Source organism: Phalacrocorax carbo, chromosome 10 (genome assembly GCF_963921805.1).
Source record: "Phalacrocorax carbo chromosome 10, bPhaCar2.1, whole genome shotgun sequence".
NCBI classification, from domain to species: Eukaryota; Metazoa; Chordata; class Aves; order Suliformes; family Phalacrocoracidae; genus Phalacrocorax; species Phalacrocorax carbo.
Window position 1 is genome coordinate 9,691,317 of NC_087522.1, and position 20,131 is coordinate 9,711,447.

The window sequence follows — 20,131 nt, forward strand, 5'->3', positions numbered from 1 at the left end:
CAGGAAAAAAGTGCTCCACGTGGCATAAATCCTTCACTTTGGGGTATTAGCACATGGTGTAATCTGGGGGTCAGTGTATTACTTCAGCCACAGGTGAGGTGGAAGAGGAACATTATGTGAGGTACTGACTGCACAGTGAAGAATACAGGGTAGTCATGTCGCTAGGGGATAACAAATGTGAAGTTTAGGCTGCAAGGCCTTCCAGTATGATACCCAGGAAAGCTTTACATTTCTAAGTGAACCTTATCCTTGCTAGACATACAGTCTGACTCCCACAGAAAAGAAAGAGAAATTATTTCTAAAAAAAAACAGGACAGAAAAAGAGAACATTGCAAAACAATTATCAGTCCTGAACCCCATGTGTCTTATGATCTGTTTCTCAACAACAAAGGATCTGGGGTTCATGTAGAGCTCCATTAGAGTGCTTGGCTGTGAAGAAACACATCGCCTTAAGGAATTTTCACACTTGTCATGCTAATACTAGATACCGTTCTGAGAAGCAAAACACATAAGCTTTAAGAGACCAACACCTTCACTGGAGAGCTTTCTACAGGTCATTTTAGATGCTAAATGGACAAATTTTTATGTGAACAGAATGTGAAAAAAAATAGCAGGGTCTGTCTTTGTACAGGTATTCTCACAGTACAAAACTGAGTCCCATTACTTAGTGAATTGTTTCAGAGAATAAATCCTATACTTTGACAACAAAATTCAATTTAATCTAGCAGTTGTAATTGAATCTGTTTTAAGGAAATTGCTTCTCCTTTGCAATGGGTAAAAATGGTCAGAACAGTGTTGTCAAAACAGTCATCACCAAAGGAGTCAAATTAATCTAACTTTATCTTTATTAGATCCAGTGAACTTATCAGGGAGGAATTTGGTCAAGCTAAATATTTTTTTATTTTGTGTGGGTTTTTTTTGTTGTTTTGGTTTTTTTTTTGCCAGGAAACAGTTGATTTTGCTAGTGAATTACATCATGAGCTGCACAGCAGTCAACATTTATAGAAGGGAAAAAATGACGTAAATTGACCTGCCTTTGACACATTCCTCCTATGCTACATGAATCAGGATAAACACAGGAAACATCTGCACAATGTGCATTGTTAACCTGCAGATGTGTTTATAAACTATTTCTATCCAGAAATAATTTTCCATATTTCAGTTTAAATATGATGTGTTTGGTAATAATCATGCAAAAATACTGATGATCAGGAGATGGCAAAGTCATTAGGAAACCTTCTTCCATTCACTTTTCCTAATCTATCATACTTTCAAATAGAATATATTCCATTACAGAGTCTGATACAGCATCCTTTTTCTGTGATCATTAACCAGAAAGAAAAATCAGAGTTATGCTAATAAAAACTTTTAAACATTGTTCTGTTTTAATGCTGAAAAATGAATGCATTAGTCAGTTCTCATGAGAGAAAAGATTTAAGAAAATAGTCTTTCCCCAGGAGACATTTCACAGCCGATAGGACAAAGCACAGGAGAACTTATAGTAAGGAAGAAAAAATCGGCAAGGGAATACACTGGGCAACCTAATAGGTTTCTTTCATCTCTAATTTAAAAATGAAGCTTCTGCAGACTGTTCTCGTATTTATGTCAGTTTGAAGTCTGCAAATATATCTAGCAGCTGGTGATTTTTCTACGTTTTTGCTTTTCAGGTTTTTCACATGCACTGCATAATGCAAGACAGACTATTTTAAATTAAATGTTTAAGTTATGTTTCCATGTCACCTTCCAAATAAGATCTTGGCGATTTCTTTCCTACACAAATGACTACTTTCTGCATAACCATCTCCCCTTCCTGACTTTCCCCTCTGATTCTGCCATTCTTGCTTTCCGGGCATGGATGCATCTTTCCTGATCTCCTCCTTGAATTCCTCTGTTGGGCCCATGATCTGATCTCCCTTCCCACAATTTCAATTGCTAAACAAGTCTCCTACTTAATTTTTCATTCTCTTCTCATTCATCTTCATTCCCCTTCAAAACATGAAAACCTTCAGCCCCTTTCATCAAAAACCCACTCTTCATTCTCCCTCGCAATTCCCTCTCTTCTCCCAGGCTCATTCAGCGTTGACTGCAGCCAGTTTGATTATTCCTCCCTTTCTTCCAGTGCTTCTTCCATTTATCTTCCACTGGTTTATTCTATACAGCTGCCCTTTACAGGCTTTAATGACTCATGTCTAGCCAAAATTCAAACCTAGTATTCTGCTGTCATCCTTCATGATTTCAGTTAGCTTAATCACAATTAATCATGTTCCTCTCCTGTTCTCTCATGAATTCCATGAATCATTCTACTCTTTCTTCTCCTATTTTTTGAAGCTATCTTCTGGTGTGTTTATCACAACATCCCTTTTCCCTGTCCCTAACTTTCTCTGGGTTCCTAAGGGCTCTATTTTTGATCCTAAAAAATCAGTTCCAGTTATTGCACTAACCATTTTAATACAAATTATGGCATGCTTTTATCTCCAAATCCATATGGAACAACATGTTCCTTATGAAACAGAAGTATAATTAGAAGTTACATATTTATGTCAAATAAGGAAACAGAACATCCAAGTACAAGCACCTGGACAGTAATGGAAAAGAACACAAATATTCAGTTACATGGCAAGCATAAAGGACTATTGTTTTACTAGCTGTTGTTCAAAAGGAGGAAGAAATGATGTCACAGTGCAAAATTATCATCTGACATGAGCTTGCTTTCCTAAACCTGGTTCCTCAATAGCAGAACATCTCTTCATATAACAATAAAAATCATGTACTGTCTTTTTGATAAGATATGCTCATTCTTATGAAGTTTCTATACATTAGAAAATAGATGTTTTTATTAGTTTACTATAAAGCATCACACAGACCCATACAAAATCCATTTTCAGAACAGATACTTTCTAATCAATGTATCACTGAAGCTCTGCAAAAATTCTCAGATTAAAAATAGGCAAAGTAACCTTAGATTTGTCCTGAGTTTAAAACAGAAATATTTCTAAGAATTCTCATATTTTTGTATTAAGTGCTGCTTTATTGCCTTCAGAAATACATAACATCTATCAAGGACTGCATTTTAAGCCAGCTGTAAGACATGCCTTTTTCCTGTTAAAGGATATGTGCTTCCTTTAAAAATAAAAAGGGATCAATATAGATTTCATTAAAAGTGTGATGAATAATATATACGTTCAATCTGTTCTTGGCTAGGCAATGAAAATGTGAGGGCAGGAATGATGTACAGAGATGTCATGCCATAATGACATGTAAATGAACCATTTTCCTATTTCACCTGTATTAATCATAGATTATAAATACATAGACACACATCTATAAATCAACCAGTTTATAGATACGTGTCTTGTGAAGACTGGGCAAAAATTGAAATAACTTACTGTTATTAAATGTACAGATTTGGATTTGAAATGCAAGTTTGGGGTGGCCATTCATGGTAAGCTTTGTGTATTTCTGGCTGTGCCAGGCATGTATAGATCATGTATAGATCAGGCAAATAGCCATTACACAGGTAATTTTTACAAATTGTTCCACAATGTCTGTTATCATACATACACATGCCTATAACAGGAAGTCAATGTCAGTAGTTGGAGAGGAGGCAGATCAAGAGCTAAGATGATTAATAACCCACTAGTAACACAAAGTACTCCTCACTTTGCTATCATTTTAACCTATAACCTGAAAAGCACAGACTTTATTCATCAGATGTGGACCATGTAGAAAAAGGGAGATATTTTCATTGTCATTTATATTAGTTGCTCTCTATATTATGAAGCCGCAAGTAAGAGGAGGCTTAGCTGCAGGCATAAAAACATTGAGAGGTTTTACATTGGAAAGTGTGGATGACAGGCAGAAAGTAGGAAAGAAATAGTAAAAAAATTACTGCCATGGTTGGAGAGAATAGCAGAAATGATGGAAGACCCCACAACTCCCAGTACCTGATCTATTGCTGGGGGTCTGTGAGTTAGGCTACGGTGACACAATGGACTTTATTTTGCATCAGTTCTACTGCTTTCTTAAGCATTCCCTATATACAGTGAGGAATGTTTCTCTAAATATGCTTACGCACACATACACTGGAAACGAATTTATAAAAATATATGTAGCAACAAACAATGATTTTTAAAATGTACAATTGTAATAACCTCATTAATGCTGAATATCCTGATTTTCAATTAAATTGAATTTATACGGAATGTTAGAAAGCTAAAATACAACATATACCTCTATTAAGATACCAGACCAGAAAATGTAAATGAGTAATGAAGTAAAAATCATGTTCTTTACGTCACCCTCAAATGAGTGATGCATATTAATCTGAAAGGAAGCCTGTTTCTCTAAAATACAACACTACTTAAGCTAGATACAACTGGATTTTTCAGGAGGATTTGTCGTAAATTAGAGATTGCCATAATGATCAAATGTGTGTAGCATGCAATATGTCCTCAATTACTGGAGAGAACAACATTCAAGACCAGATGTAAAACAATTTGTGATACATTATTTAATATTATTGTGGTTGGTTTTCTTGCAAAAGACCAAATAAAGAAATAATGCCTGTGAAATAAAAGGCTTCCTGGCAATTATTTAAACTGAAAACTAAAAACTAACCTCAAAACACTTTTCCTTCTTTGCTCGATACAGAAGTTCAGCCATTCCGGGTAAGAGTACTGGAAATATGTAATACTCTAAGTATTCTTGAGGAGAACCTGAGCAAAACAGTACAGCCTTCACTTACAGGTAAGCACTTAAATTTCACAAAAGACAAACATAAGCTATCATAACTAGATATCAGTCATTTTATCAATACCTTCACAGCTTGAACTAAACAAATTTATTCCATTCAGACACAGCCATGGATCTGTCTTCACTTCTCTTCAGCCAAGACAACACAAACTTGAATAAATTTCAATCTAAAGGTGCATCAACACTGCAAACTACGGTGTGCCTCAGAGATGTCAGACTTAGTTTTAAATGAGTAAACTCAGACACCAGAAGCAGTTTAGCCACTGAAATGAAAAGCAACATGGACTAATTTACCCTGACAGAAAGAAAACTAAATTAGCCTGCACTGAACTCAATGCTGTTACAGCTAGACCACTTTTGGTATCTATACTCATCCCTTTATCATCTGCAGTAACAATGTTGGTCATAAAACTAAATTTCTAGAAGAAAACAAAAGGTATATTTCAGTGGTGCTGTGATTTCTTTCTCATAATTACTTCCTACTTGCCAGAATCCTTCAGAAATTTGAACATGACTCTATAGAGCAAATTTTTCCACCTCGAGAGGGCTGTCTGGGTTGGCATCTCTCTCTTATGCTTGGCCGCACTGCCCTTTCATGAGGTCTACTTACCATACTTCCCATGTGCTCACACACATTGGCATCACCGAGTTCCACGCAGATGAAAGCAGCTGCAGTCAGCACCACCAAAACACAGTGGTGCTATTGCCCATGCGCTACATATAGCCTAATGGCTACATGCTTGCTCAACTGAGACTCGGGCTCTGTTTCCTTCCGAGCTTTCCCCACATCTCCATCTTTCCTAATGGGACGTTTCACCATCAACTTAAAAACTGGGTTAAGGAGAGGAGCCTTCTACCTCTTCTGATGAAGACCCTACACATGGAGGAACTCAAGTTCACTGGGCCAGAGGGAACAGGGAGTACGACCCTATATGAAGATGTAAGAGCACTTCCCTCAGAAAGGTAAACCTGTTAGGATCCCAGACAGCACAAGTGTGGCTTATCAGCTGAAGTGCTGTCCTTGATTTAAAGCTAGATTGCCTGTCACTAAGTATTCAGGTTTTGGTGTGGTCAGTGAAGATTAAGTCATAGACGTGTTCTGGCAACAGAGCTGAAACAGTGAATTTATTTTCTGCTTTATACCTTTAATTGGTTCATATACTGCCAGAAAATGTTTGTAATTGGAAGGACACTGTATTTATAAAAGCCAAGGGTAACACTGGTTCTGACTAGCAACCCGAATTCCTAACGAGCAAGAATGAATGGAAGAAAACAAAAGACAAAAAGGAAGGCTAAAATGCATACTAAAAGTACAGTGCTACTTAGGAAATGGTATAAAGTACAGAAACTGATAAAAACAGAAGAATAAAACTTTAGAGGTGTTTCCATTCTGATTTGTAATCTGATGGGCAAAGATAATATTTTGAAAGCAGTTTTCAAACTCAGTTGTCTATTTAGTCTATTGATCCTAGTTTTCCATTATTAAATTAGAGGAAGAAATGCTTGCCTTTCTCTGATTTAAGTAGCTAAAACATCACTTATTCAGAAGAGAACAGAACTACCTTACAGCTAGACAACACTACTGATTTGTAATGCAACATTTGAGCTTTCTTCCATTGACCAAGTGGCCAAGCTGGCTCCCTGTTTACAGACCAGGGGAATAACCATGCAAATGCCATTTAAGAAAAGGTGTAGTAGCTGTTAACACTTTAAATTCAACAGATGACAAACCCTTGCCAAATGCAAAAAAAAAAAAAATCACAGCAGGGTGGTTCAAGATAATACAGTCCTACTTACAAGCTTTTGGATCAGGTGGTTCTGGAAAAGGGGCTGCCTCGGATATGGGAAGAGACTGTTGGACAAAAGTATCAGCTTCAGGGGCTGAATAAAATTGTTCCATATGTAATGGCTGCAATAATCCTGCTTCCAAAGACACCTGTTCAAGATAAATGTAACCTGTATAAATATCCCAATCAGACTACAAAAAAAAAATACTGAAGCCAATTCCACAAGAAAAATAAGGGCAGTTAAAATATGGAATTATAATTTTGAATTCAAATATTAAATTACTTCCATATTTTCTCATCACTTTAAAATAAATAATTGCACTTTTAAAAAACCTGCAGTTTCCAGCACAATAAAAACATCCAAACCTAAAGTAAAATGACTGTTTTTAAGATAATATGGTGAAATATCATAATTTAAAACATACAAACATACTTTAGCCATTGTAAGAAATAGTAGTTCTTTGAAAAGTAAAATTGGCAACATTTTCTGAATAAGTATTTTTCCACTCGGAAGCTTATGTGTTTGTTTCTGTATTGTTCAGATGTCCTGACATTCACCTTTTAAAGAAAAGAAACTTTCTTTCTAAACAAAGCACAAACAAATTCAGAGCAGATGCAAATCCAAGCCTTGAGTTTCCCCATTCAGAAACAATTATGGATACCATTAAAAAAAAAAGTACACAATTTTACATGCAGTTTTACGAGTGCAGGAACTGTTACAAGTGAGGCAGCAGAACACTCCTAACAGACACTGAGCTACACCTGCTATAGGAAGGCAGATACCTCCTCGTATCCCCAAGAATGCACCACCTCTACAGTTTGCTATGAAAACATGTTATGAAAACTGTGTCATCTGAACAGTTTCACTTTAAAATTCCGTTGCATTTATGAGCTGCTGAAAAGCAGGTGGTGGGATCAGGCCACTACCCTTACAATACACTGCACATCAATGACCGCAGAGAGATTCCTTTTTCATATACGCCACATTCAAAAAATGGTCCTTTTGGAAATTTAAAAAAAGTGCATCAACATAAAAAGGTATATTACTTCATTTTGATGCTCAAATATATCAATTTATTATGCCCAGACTAATGCCCCAAGCCAAGTTCACTATTCAAATTTAATAACAGCCTGTAACAAAGCCAGTTTCATTGGGGGAAACAGGATAGGACTAAACAGACCAACTGTCAGACAACTTAAACTACAATGTCTTAAAATAGTTTTAAAATAACAAAGTAACGTAAATACAGAATAGTAAGATAAAACCTCTACAAAAATGCCTAATTTAAATGAAAGTTAACTCAGTATTTGATGCCCCAAAGTATTAATTTTGTGGCTCCTGGAACTGCTGGAGACAAAGATTTGAAGTGGTTTGTCTTTCCTAAGTTTAAGTCTGCCAAACCGGTGGTCTTAGACTGCATTTACTTGGTCCAAACTAGACTTCAGAGAACTTTGATCTTTAAGCATTCCTTATACCCTGTGAGGAATGTCTCTCTAGATATGTTTACGCACACATACACTGGAAACAAATTTATAAAAATATATGTAGCAAACAACGGTTTTTAGAACGTACAATTTTTATAAGCCTATTAATGCTGAATGCCCTGCTTTCCAATTAAATGGAGTTTACACAGAAGGCCTAATTCTGCTAATTTCAATGGCTACATCTAAGTGACCTATCACATATGTGAAATTGGGCCACAACTCCTTTGCTGCACTTCCTCGCCTCTCCTGCGTATTTCAGTGCTCAGTCTGCTTGCAACACCACCCAAAGGAGATCCTTGCACACTTCAGAGTCCTGCCTACGAAGCAGACAGTCAGAAAGAAAGCAAACAGAAAAAAGACAGTGAGACGTACAAACCAAACACAGCTGGTCATCTAATTTTAGGATAGCGCTACCCAAGATGCTGTAAATAAAAGCAATGATTTGGAATATTACATTTGTTGATTCACAAAAGATGCTTGCAAAATGTAGTTTTGTTTTCATTTTATGAATGAGTGTACTCTGTGGGTACCTAATTTTCCCATTTAGTTATTTAAAATCTTTTCAAACCAGCCCTATGCAGATTTTTTTACTTGAACTATACTCACAGATCCATGTTTTGATTCAGGAACATCTGGAAATTGACGCTGTTCTGTTTCATACTCTAAAAGTAAAAATAGGCACAACATTTATCCAGAAGATTTTAAAAACATATTTCTTTTTCTCTTAAACATTAATTTCTAAAGGTACTTATTCTGGTTTGAAACAATAAAAATTAGTATACAACGATTATTTAACATGAAATATAATTTTTTAAACTAGTGAAAACTTCAAAGCCTCTTGTCCTGGCTTTTAGTCAAGTTCACAGCTCTCAGTGATAAAAGAACTCTTTATTGGGAAAGATTTTTTTAACCAAAATAATAATAATTTAAAATACTTCAATGTAAGTAAAATGCAGGTGCCTGCATGGAATTAACCATTATTTTTACTAGTATATAATAGTGCCGTTCAACTTGATTTTCTCTATTAGCAATTAAATACCCAGGACATTGTTAGGTATTACTGTCTCTGCTTTCAAAAAAAGAAAAGAGAGAGAAGCAGAAGCAGTATGTGACCCACACATATTACTGAGTCAATCAGGGTAAGAAAAATAAAGGAGGGTAATGGACAATGGACCCAATATGAAAAAAACTTACAGATCACACAATACAGAAAATTCTTGCAGCCAAACTCAGCAGGTTTACCATTCTGCCATTGTAATTAAGAGATTCACTGGTGTCACTACTTCCATGTGTACTACGGATGCCTCAGCTGAGTTCTATTAGAATGAGCAGCTTTATTCCTACATTTAAAATGGCCGTTTTAACACAGAATACCTATTTTAAGGCATTTTAAAGTACTACTGAAGAGAACCCCATTCTGGCACCACAGAACTGTGGCGCTGGTCTCTCAGCTTCCTGATCAGTCTCCATGCGCTCAGACTTTGGGAAAAGACCAAGACTTTTGCTGTTAGAATCGGACTCTGATGGCAGAAGTTTCATAGTCATTGAACTTCCATGCAGTAATAACACGGTCACCTCTCTGCTTTCCCGAGGCAATCATCTACCTCCCGCACCAGGGTAAGCCACCAAGCTGAAGCCCCGCAGGTTACCGCTGGGGAAACCAGAGGCCACGACACCACTGCAATAAACTTTGGCCCTGCTGGCAGCAGAAATGCACAGAAAGGTCTGTTTCTGTCAGAAGATGACGGTAATAAAGAGCTGATGAGCGGGAAGGTTTCGACTCGCGCTCAGGAGCGAGGAGGGCGGTTTTCCAGCCCTCTCCCCCCGGCGAGCACAGCCAAGGCCTCCGGCTTCGCTCCCCGGCTCCACGGCACCGACAGGAGAGCGGCGCGGCACGAGCCCGGCCCCAGCAGCAGCGGCCCTGAGGAGCCCGGCCTGGCCGCGGCGGCGAGGGACGGGGACGGCACCAGCGGCCCGCCCCGGGGTCTCTCCCCGCGGGGTGCGGAGCCGGGCCAGGGCCGCGGCGACCCCGCACAAGGCCCGCTCAGGGCTGGGCCGCCTCCTCGCCGTTCCCACCTGCGCACACCCGCTGCCAGAGGCTGGGCGGCCGCCCGCCCGCCGCCATGCCCTGCCGCCGCGTTGCCGCGGCAACCGCGCCGCCCGTCCCCGCCGCCGGGCGGGCGCCGCCCCGTTCCCCTTCCGGGTCGGCGGGTCGGCGGCGGCTGCACATGGGCCGCGGCAGGTGAGCGGCGGGGCAACCGGAGGAGATGGCGGGCGGGCTCGGGTCGCGGCCTGCGCGGCGGGGGCGCTCCCGGGGCTTCCCCCACTCCCACCCGGGCGGGCGGGGCCCAGCCGGGCGGTGACCGAGCGGGGCAGGAGTGGGGTGCAGCCGCCGCCACACTAACGGCGGCAGAGGCGGATACGGGATGGCCGCGGCTCGCCTCGGTCCGTGCCGCCGGGCGGGAGCCCTGCAGGCGGGGTGGGCCGGGACGGGCCCGGCCCGCTCCCGAGGCTGCCGGTGGGCGGGCCCCGGCCCCGCCGGGCGCAGCGAGGCGCCGGAGGGGCGGGGTCACACCCACCCGCTGCCCGGTGCGAGGGGCCCGGCAGGCCCGCCGGCACCAGGCGTGGGCATACCGTGGTACCCTGAGAGGTTTGTGAAAGGATTTGGCCGGGTGCCTTACAAGAGGCACTTAAACAAATGCTGTGGATGAGTTCTTGATTAAAAGATGGTGAACCAAATAGGAGTAAATAGGTTTCTCAGCAAAGACAGGGAGTGTCACCAGATGGATCCCAAAGGCTTCTCTGCTGTAACCTGCTCGTAGGCATAAATGTCCCAAGAAAGGAAACAGATAGCAAGGATGAGAAACCACAGACAGAAGCAAATTCAGGGTAAGGACTTAGAAGGATCCTGTAATGCTAAGTGGGCAATAAAGTGAAGTTCAACGTTAAATAAAGTCATACCTACATGGAAAACCACCTAAACTATACTTACCAATTTATATATATGTGCATGTCATTTAGGAAGGACTTTTAGAGGGTAGATATGTCTGTGAAAATGCCATGCTCAGCAGCTGTCAAACAGAAAGGTAGAAACTAGGACAGCAATAAAGAACAAGACAAAAAATCCCCCTTCACCACTCCAGTAGAGTATATTTTCAGTGCTGCGTGCGCTTCTGGTTCCCTCCCATCACAGAAAGCAGGCTGTGAAATGGGAAAAAGAGTGCCGGGGGTGATGAGAGATATGGAATGGTTTCAGAATAAAGGAAGACCAAATAGACTACGGGTTGCCTCATATTGTTGAAGTGGTGCACTAACGTCTTCATTTCATTTTTTAGAATGATAATAAAGAAAAAGAGAAAAGTTCATGAGGAGCCTGTACAGAAAAAGAAAAAGGTGAAAAGTAGTAGCAGCCAGACTGTCATTAAAATTGAGAAAGATGTTCAAACTGTCATTAAAACTGAGGATGACGACCAGCTTGAGACAAAAACAAAGGTAAGGAAAAAGGAAAATTTAAATGATTATGAATGTTTAGTCCAGTTAGAACTGAAGAAGAAGAAGAAGAAAAACAAGAAAAGGAGAGGTGGCTCTGAATTACTGAAAGAAGCACATTCAGAAAGCTTTGTGAATGTAGGAGGCCATCTGGATTCAGAACCTCAAGAAGACTCAGAGGAACAAATTAAAATTCTTAAAAAGAAGAAAAAAAAAGTCCGTCATTCTTTTTTATCATTGGAGAATAATCAGAGTAGTGATACAGAGTTTTCAAATCATCATACAGATGGTACTAAGGAAAATGAATTTGCTTTTAAAAAAAGCACAAAGAATACTGCTTTGAATTTGGAATTGAATGGTGAAGTAATAAAGAAAAAAAAGAAGAAAGGCATTTTTTCTTTAGCATTAGAAGACATCCAGAACAGCGAACATAAACAGCCTGAAAAACTTCGTAAAAAACCACACAAATATATTTCACAAGAAGTTTTTACTGGTGAAAACCATGGAACAGATATTATCCAGAATGGTAGGGAGAGTGATGTGAGAAGAAAGAAGAGGAAGAGAAAGAAAAATAAGTGTGACTCCTTTTTACCACCAGCAGATAATCAGGACAACATCTATGGAGCTCCTGATAGCCCCATTGCATTAAGTGAATTCAGAAAAAGGCAAAGATCGAGCTTCCAGGAAATGACACTGACAAATAGCGCGGAAGAGGACATTACTGAGAACTCTGGAAGTATCAGAGAGACCAAGAAGAAGAAGAAGAGAAGCAAAGATGTTTCTTCCTTAACACGTGAAGATGATCAAGACTACAGTCACAGAGCTTCTGATAAGCATCTCCCTGCACAGCAAAAAGTTGAGTCTGAGGAAGCAGAGCTTTCTGGAAAAAAATGCAAGAATATCAAGGATAATAATGAAGTAATCAAGAAGAAAAAGAAGAAGAATCAGAAGGAGGAGAAGGAAACAACATATCCAAAAGTTTCTTTAAACAATGACAGTGCATCTAAAAGTCAAAAAATAACACTACTAGAAAGCAATAAAAAGAACAAAGTGAGCGAAATGAAGCGAGCTGAATGTGTCCCAGGGGATGTTGTAGATAGGGTATTATGCAACAGTAATCATATGCTCTGTGACAGAAAAAGGAAAAAAAGAAAAAAAGCATCACAGGACTCTGCTGAAGAACCAGATTCACAAGCAAATGCAAAAAAGAACAAGACCAAAAGAGAAGACATGGGAGATGAGGCACTGGTAAGCTATAAAGAAGAGGGTATCTTTGCACCCTTGTGCTAAGGAGCCGAAAGCTTTTTAGGTAAACAGTTTCCTGTTTTGCAGGCTGTTCTGCCAGGTCAGACCCTTTGGTTACATTTAGGTGCATCAGGGCCTCCTCTGGGTTTTGAGAAGCAGGATCAGCCGATCTCTTGATTTTGGCACGTAAGAGTTGTGAAACACGGGGAAATATTTTTTTAATGCCTACTGCTGTAGTCATGTAGTGTTTCAGTTGTGAAAATGTAAATATTACAACTAACAGCAAGTACTGGCACAAGAAGAAAACCAGTATATACAGTCATAAATGTTCTTCTATCCCTCCTTGAGTTGCTCTTAGCAAAGTGGCAACACTCCTATAAAATAGGATTTTAATACCTTGTCATTTAACCTGAGCAGGCTGGTAACACTGGCAGCATGAGTGCATCTAACTGTGTGTGTTAGACTTTTCCTCAAGCTTTTGCTGCTGTTGCTGCTGGAATTGCATAGTGCTAAAAACAAGGGGGAAATCTGGCCAAAACCTGTTGTCTAACTTGGACAAAACTTTGGAGAAAATCCTGAGAATCCTAAGTGTAGACTGGCATTGATGTATGAATTCTGATGGCAAAATACTAGAGAACAACCCAAACACAAATTCTTAATTTAAAAAATAAATCTATGCAAGAAAATAAATAGATGGAAGAGCTGTGTAAATTATAACTGAGGGTGACTGGAATTGTATCCAGACTGACTGTTAAAGGAAATCCCATTCCAGAGTCTTGCAGTACTGCCATTTCTGAGGTGGAAGAAACATGGAGAGGAACTGGTGAAAGATGGGAAATACAGAGATTTCTTCTCTGATTTTTTTTTCAAAAATTACACTATTAAGATCTGGTTTTATTGCGCTTTTTTTAACTTTCTTCTTTTATCTGATTAAGGTCATATTTTAAAGCTATTGAAGTGCCTAAAGTTAGCACCTACACGCCTAAACTCTGTTGTTATCATTGGGAATTAAGCTCAGAAATTCCATAAGTATCTATCTGTATTTTTAGCTGCTTAAAAATCTTTGAAAACAGCTCATTGCAAGTCATTAGGAACTTGGTTTTATTTTCATAGGTAATCGGAAACTGCACTCCAGTTGTTATTTATCAAGAGCTTTGAATACTTGGCTTGTTTAAAAGTCAAGCACTAGTTAATAAAGCATCACTGAAGATTTTTGTAAACTAGGGATAGAGCAGGCCATAGCACTAGCTACCTGTCAGGCACACTTCATGGTGTGCTTCGCTTTGAATGCATTCATGTATGCGGTTTCTTCGTGTTCTGTGGAAACCTAGCAGCTTTCTAGGGTCTAGTGCTAATAATTAAATATAGATTTATATAAGCAGCTTCGTGGAGGCGCAGATACAGGCTTTTTCCAGAAAGGTTTGTGTTGGGAGCATGTATGCTTATCAGTCAGTAGGCGAGCAGATGTTTGGGCCTTTTTACTTAGGTTTCTCCTTTTGACCTTTGAAAGGACAAGATGGTTTTATTGCCAGGCTTTGTTTTCTAGTTAAATTGACGTTGCCTTTTTGAGACTGTTGGACATCATTTGGATTCTCACAGCTGCTCACATTCTGTGGAGGCAGGAAAAGCCTGACAATGACAAGTAAACTTGCATGGCCAATTACAATGGGAAGCACAGCAAATACCTTGCAGACAGTTGAGGAGAAGGCTGTAGGGTGATGCATGTTTTGTTTCTCTTTCCCATATTCAGCTCTGTCCTTTCATAATAAAAAGTATTTCAGAGAAATTCTCCTGAAGATTGAGAAGTCTGGGTAAATCAGTTCTAGAGAAATCTAGTTCCTGCCAGGCCAAAATACAATGCTTTAATAAACAGCTGATAACGTCAATCGTGCATGTAACTGTGCCATAGTCCTAACCATTTTCTAGTGTCACACACACTGCTGCATGCCTTGAAGAATCCTCTGCTGGCCTTGTGCAGGAAGCAAAAGGGTCAATTTTTAAAGACAACGTGGAGTGACACCCACTTAATAATTGGTATGTTTTCCATTGGATGCCATTACAGTCAAGCTGAGCAGAGTGAGGAGGAGTGAGGACTCAGTTTACTTCTTTGACATTGTTTGCCTGCAGATAGCATAATCCTATCACGTGTGAATGTGCTCCCTTCCGTCAAGTTGGGGGAAGACTGGCACACCTCCAGAGGGAGTAATTTTTGCCACACATTAGCCTTCAGCAGGTCAGCGACATGCTGTGAATTAGTGGGGTGGGGGTGCACCCCTCCTCCTTCCTTGTCTGCCACTTAACCTTCCAGCTAAACAAAAAAATGTTGCAGCTGTTTGCAGGATCCTGTCACAACAGTTTTCCTGCTTGTTTTAAGAGATCTGAAAAGACAATACCAGGCCATCTAGAAGTAAATCAGGTTTTTTGGGGTTTTTTTGTTTTTTCTTTTCATCTAAGAGAATGAGCTCTCCTTATTGCAGACAGTGCTCTCACATTTTTAATGGTGCATGTACTTGTGTGTGTGTGTGAAATCAATGTATAAAAGGCGGCTTCGGAAAATGAAGTAAATCATTCATGGCTTTAAATAAAACTGTAAACCCTCAAAAAAGTGCTGACAGAATTATGTTACAAATCTTTTCCTTGTCTTAGTGTTCCCTGGCTATTTCATGCTTGGGTTATTATGTTAGCTGTATTAATAGATCTTTCCTTCAGCCACCTTTTCCAGGCTGGTCTAAAGCTTATGGCTCTAATTTACCACTATCCTAGACTTATTACTTATCCTGTTACACTGGATGCCCAGAAATCTTACCCATATTACAAATTTGGAAAAGAAAGGCTGAGGGCAATGATCTAGAAACGCCAGTCAACGGGAGCAAAAGCTGCTGAAGGGCTGCACTTTGCAGAAGGGTTATCAGTATCTGACTGCTTGTGGACTCTGCCACTGATTTACCTCCTGCCATCGTGCCTCCATTCTGGTTGTAGCTGCTCTGTCTTTTCACATCAGCTCCCTGTTCCTCGCTCTCAGATGTGGAACTATCGTGTGGTCTGCTGCCATTGTAGGAGACACTTTATGTATGCGTCCTGCCTCTTCTGGTGCTCTTTCTGGACTGGAAGCTCCTTGGAGACCATCACCTACTCTCCATTTGTACAAGATGGAGCACAATACATCTGCTTCTTGGTTTTTTTGTTTGTTTGGGTTTTTTAAGTGGCTGTTGGGATCAATGTGCTTCAGGCTTGTCCCGTGCACTCACAGAGGCCATTATCTTACGACCATTTTTGAAATTTTTTTTTTTACTTCTACTAGTTCTGTCCCTCATTTCAAGTATAAATTTTATGAAACCGTTTAATTTGAAATGACCCGGCCTGCAAATGTTATTGTACATGCCAGTGATGTTGGCAGGTCCATTTTAATGTGTGAATTAAAAAAAAAAAATCCCGTATCCTCTGTTAAAAAAGGATAATAGCTCCTCAAATTTCTGTTGTGCAAGCCTTGGGGAGGAAGCCTCTCCAAAGAAATGCACAGGTTTAATCAGCATTTTCATCTTAGATCTGACTATTTCTTCTTGCCCCGAAATAGTACTACTGTATCGCTTAGTGGTTCTACTTTTGCAGTCAGAGCTGTGTAAATTCTCGTTAACCAGAATGGATAAAAATATTCATACACGCTTTTTCCTGTTTTACAGGAACATGTGGATGATGTAACTATTGTGCAGGAAAAAAAAGGAAACTGTGATGAAGTTAACATAGACAAGGTATGCTTTGTCTTAACTGTGTAAGATTTAAAGCAAGTCAGCATTTAAGGCAGGCACAGAATTTGTAACAAAAAAAAAACTCCTCAGTTGCTTATCTAGGCCAAGATTTCTCTAAACAGAACTCTGCTTAGAATGTTCTTTGCCTTTCATGGGTTAAGTCCAAAATGTACAGCTCCAATTTCAGAAGCTTCTATAAGGCTTCTTAGGTTAAATAGAGTTTTCTTTGTCTCTCATCAATGTTGGCAGTTTCAGTGTAGCTGTTACCTACAGTTAGAAGATTAAACATATCTGATAGAGCAAAAAGTTCATTTAAAACACTTCTAGAAAAATCTCGAGTGTGTAAAAGGATCACATGCAACTTTCTAATTAGCCTTGAAAATTCCTGAAGATACCTAATTATTTTATTCTTCCCACATCTTTTCACTGTGAATTAAATTAACTGTCATTAAACACATAGAAGATAGTGTCTTGTGCTGTTGTTTCTGCATGCTAGGTGAGGCGGCAGGCTCTGCAAGAGGAAATCGATAGAGAATCTGGCAAAACGAAGGCTTTCAGTCCCAAACTGGAACGGGTATGTATAAATTTAGACCTTGATCTGATGGAAATACTGTGTCCCAGAGCAAGTTCCTGAAAAAAGCATGGCACTCTTTCTTTTTAGTATGTGGCTCAGGGACATGGCTTGGCACAATAGTCTTCCTTCTGGTTGTAAATTTATGGTTACGCTACAGAACGTTAGTACAATCCCAAGAGAGTCTGGGAGCTGACCAGCGAATTCCACCAGCAGTTGGCATTGTACAGAGCTCTAATTCCCATCATCAGTCCTCAGAAGCAACATTTTCTCTGGTTCCGCTGGAGAATGAGCCACGACAAATTCCTACAGAAGCATTTTCTGCTTATGGTGAAATATAAATAATTCTAGGCTGTGGATATAGCAGTCACTGAAGTGTATCTGAATTGTTATCTGGAAGACTGCAGACATTTAGTAATGGTGCACATGGAAAGGTAAACGGGATGACAACTCATAATGCAGGCGATACTTACAGTCAGTCCTTCCCTAATTTCTAGATCTTTCCTCCACCTCTTGGAAAGATGATTCTTTATTCTTTGCTTTTGCATCCAGCTCAGCCTGCCTCCTGACAGGTTTACAGTAAGGTTGTGGAAACTGTTGCAGTAGTGCTTAGCAGGGATAGTAAGATTCAGGAGAGAAAGCTTTGCTAGTAATTAATGGTTCTTAGTTGTCTTGCAAGACTGCCAGTATGCCTAGAAAGTTGGAGTATGCCTCAAACAAATGCCAGAAACAACTCCTGTAAGTTTTTACATAGTGGGAGGCAGACTGCAATAGTTCTAGAACTGCAACTGTCTAATAGTCTCTGAAGTCATTGAGAAAAATGACATCCTTGGCAGGGGATCATCGCAGCCCTTTGGTGCTGATCTGTCTCTGTTTAGTAGTATGCAGAAGAATAGAAGCTATGAAAAGTAATTAATCAGCTTCATAAAGAGTGAGCTGGAAATGCGGCAGCAAAAGCTATGTGTAGTGCCTGCCAGTAATTCCCTTAAAAAAAAAGCAGAGGGTTTGAGAAGCCATAATTATTTTTGCATCTGTGTAGATGTCTCCTATTCCAAAGGGAGGAGATATATATAGAGAGATATATATATATATATATGCGCGTATGTGTGCATGCGTCTGTGTCACAGACCTGGGCTTATACAGCAACTTGTCTTTGAGGAATGTAAAAATACTGAAGTATTATGGATAGCTTTCTTTTAATAGCAGGTATTCTGGCCTGTGATAGTGAATGATGCTCCAGCCTTGTATTTCTTTTAAAACAAAAAACCTGCTACAGCTTGCCTGCAATATTATGTAGCATGCTGTGTGTTATGTTGGCTGTCTAGTGGAGAATGACTGTTTTATGCAAGCTACAACTGTTCATTTGGAAGGATTTCAAGCTTATATAAACACACCACTAAATTCACATTTTTTTTCCTTTGATGTAGCCAGCTCAGTCTATTTAATTAGTGATCAAACATTCTTCCATTTAATATCACCCCCAATTTTAAATTAAAAATTGGGAGTAGCAGTCCTGCCAAAAATAGTTATAAATGCTTGCATAGCTCCTAGCTATAGCTCGGGAGTCAAATAAGATCCTTAGATAATGAAGCCTGTTCTTAGGTAAGCCAAAAGTTCACAAACTTTGTAAATCATATGATGTATTTTGGGATAGCCACAAACAGCTGAGTTCTGATTTGACTTGGACATTACTTATAGTCTCACAAAGAAGCCAGTATCTGCAGACAAAAGAAAAATCCTGAAGGAGCGAGCTAGTTCAGAGAGTACAGTGAAAGGCAGAGTTAAGGAATGGCAAACTGCAAGGGAGGGGAGGCTTGAAGAGTACTATATTTAGTCCCATAGGATAAGGGTACACCCTCATTTTTTGCACCCTTGCAAAAATTGGTAATTAGAGGGATGCGTATGCAAATATTATTTAAAGTATATGAGCCGGATGGAACACTGTCTCCAAAACTAACATAACAAAACCCTGCTGAAAACAACAGGTACCTAACTCGACAGTAGGAAAATGAAAAGATAACCATACAAAGTAGCAGAGTGAAAGAGGATTAAACCTGACAATTGTCTTAGAATATGAGAAATGATTGGACAATGTCTGGCTCTTTGAGCTCGGTAAATAATATCCAGAGAGCAGAAGTCAAGATTGCTGAAGACAGAGGAAAAGGAGATTCTGAAAGTGCATTAAACACTGTCTCCAGGTTAAATGAACTGAAATGCTAATGAAGAGGCACTCATGCAGTTTTACATCATTCTCTTATCATGTCCTTTGACAGGTACTACCTGTGGAATGATGTTTCCCAGCTTTGTCAGCCCTGTCAGGTTGTTGTAGCTTGTTCTGTTCTCATGGTACACAGTCAGAAAGGGTGTTCCTTAGTCTTAGCATTATTTGAGTGTTAACCTTGTTTTGCTTCACAGGATACAAAGTTCGGCCAGTGGAGTACAGCCACTTTTCAAAGTTCTGAGGAAGAAATGAAGTTTTTTAGACTGATGGGTGGCTTCAAAAAGGGCTCTGGGCCTATCCAAAATCTCTCGGCAACTACAAACAAACTGAACATGGCTCTGAACAGGGAAGGGGAGGAGAAGTTACAGCAGGCTCTGAAGATGCAATTCGATAAAGCCATGGACTTGAAGCAACATAGAGGGATTGGTCTTGGATTTCAACCTGCTTCCAATAAAAAAGTATACATAGAAAAATACACAACTAGATCTATAAAATTTGAAGATTAAAACTGAAGGTAATAAAAGGAATAAAAATTCAGCAGGCAAATTTCTTTCGCTTTCCACATCTTTTTACTTGAAATAAAATACAAAATGGTTAAGCAATTTGATTCATGAGGTGCTTTTAGTACAAGTTTTCAACTGCATATGCCAAGATTATGTGGAACTGGGTCCTCACTTCAGCTAAACAGTAAGTTTTTGAAGCCTTTACCATGATTTCTACAAGGCAAGAAACAGCCTTCTTCGAAGACTGACAGTAGGTGGGCAATGCCTGCAACAAGTTGAAACTTAGTAAATTTTTTTTAAATGCTGATTTCACGAATTTATTTTTAGCTACG

The 20,131-nt window shown here is 39.6% G+C and overlaps 2 protein-coding genes across 2 annotated transcripts in view; one reads left to right on the forward strand and one right to left on the reverse strand.

The window, feature by feature from the left end:
- Positions 1-10,092, reverse strand: part of IQCK (IQ motif containing K) — a 44,982-nt gene extending 34,890 nt beyond the window's left edge. The window contains exons 1-4 of the mRNA XM_064461795.1: positions 9,600-10,092; positions 8,631-8,686; positions 6,550-6,688; positions 4,618-4,715 (exon numbers count right to left, since the gene is read on the reverse strand). Coding sequence (XP_064317865.1) covers positions 4,618-4,715; positions 6,550-6,688; positions 8,631-8,686; positions 9,600-9,624 — 318 coding nt within the window. The 5' untranslated portion in view covers positions 9,625-10,092. The remainder of the gene's footprint in view (positions 1-4,617; positions 4,716-6,549; positions 6,689-8,630; positions 8,687-9,599) is intronic.
- Positions 10,093-10,132: 40 nt separating this feature from the next.
- Positions 10,133-19,898, forward strand: KNOP1 (lysine rich nucleolar protein 1). The gene is made up of 5 exons (XM_064461790.1): positions 10,133-10,266; positions 11,360-12,761; positions 16,439-16,507; positions 17,001-17,078; positions 19,491-19,898. The coding sequence occupies exons 1-5, from the start codon at positions 10,148-10,150 to the stop codon at positions 19,800-19,802; spliced, it is 1,980 nt and encodes a 659-aa protein (XP_064317860.1). The 5' UTR covers positions 10,133-10,147; the 3' UTR covers positions 19,803-19,898.
- The last annotated feature ends 233 nt before the right edge of the window (positions 19,899-20,131 follow it).

Coding starts and splice junctions, on each gene's coding strand:
- KNOP1 (XM_064461790.1), top strand. CDS start 10,148: ATGCCCTGCCGCCGCGTTGCCGCGGCAACCGCGCCGCCCGTCCCCGCC. Junction 10,267..11,359: donor CTGCACATGGGCCGCGGCAG/GTGAGCGGCGGG, acceptor TTCATTTTTTAG/AATGATAATAAAGAAAAAGA. Junction 12,762..16,438: donor ACATGGGAGATGAGGCACTG/GTAAGCTATAAA, acceptor CCTGTTTTACAG/GAACATGTGGATGATGTAAC.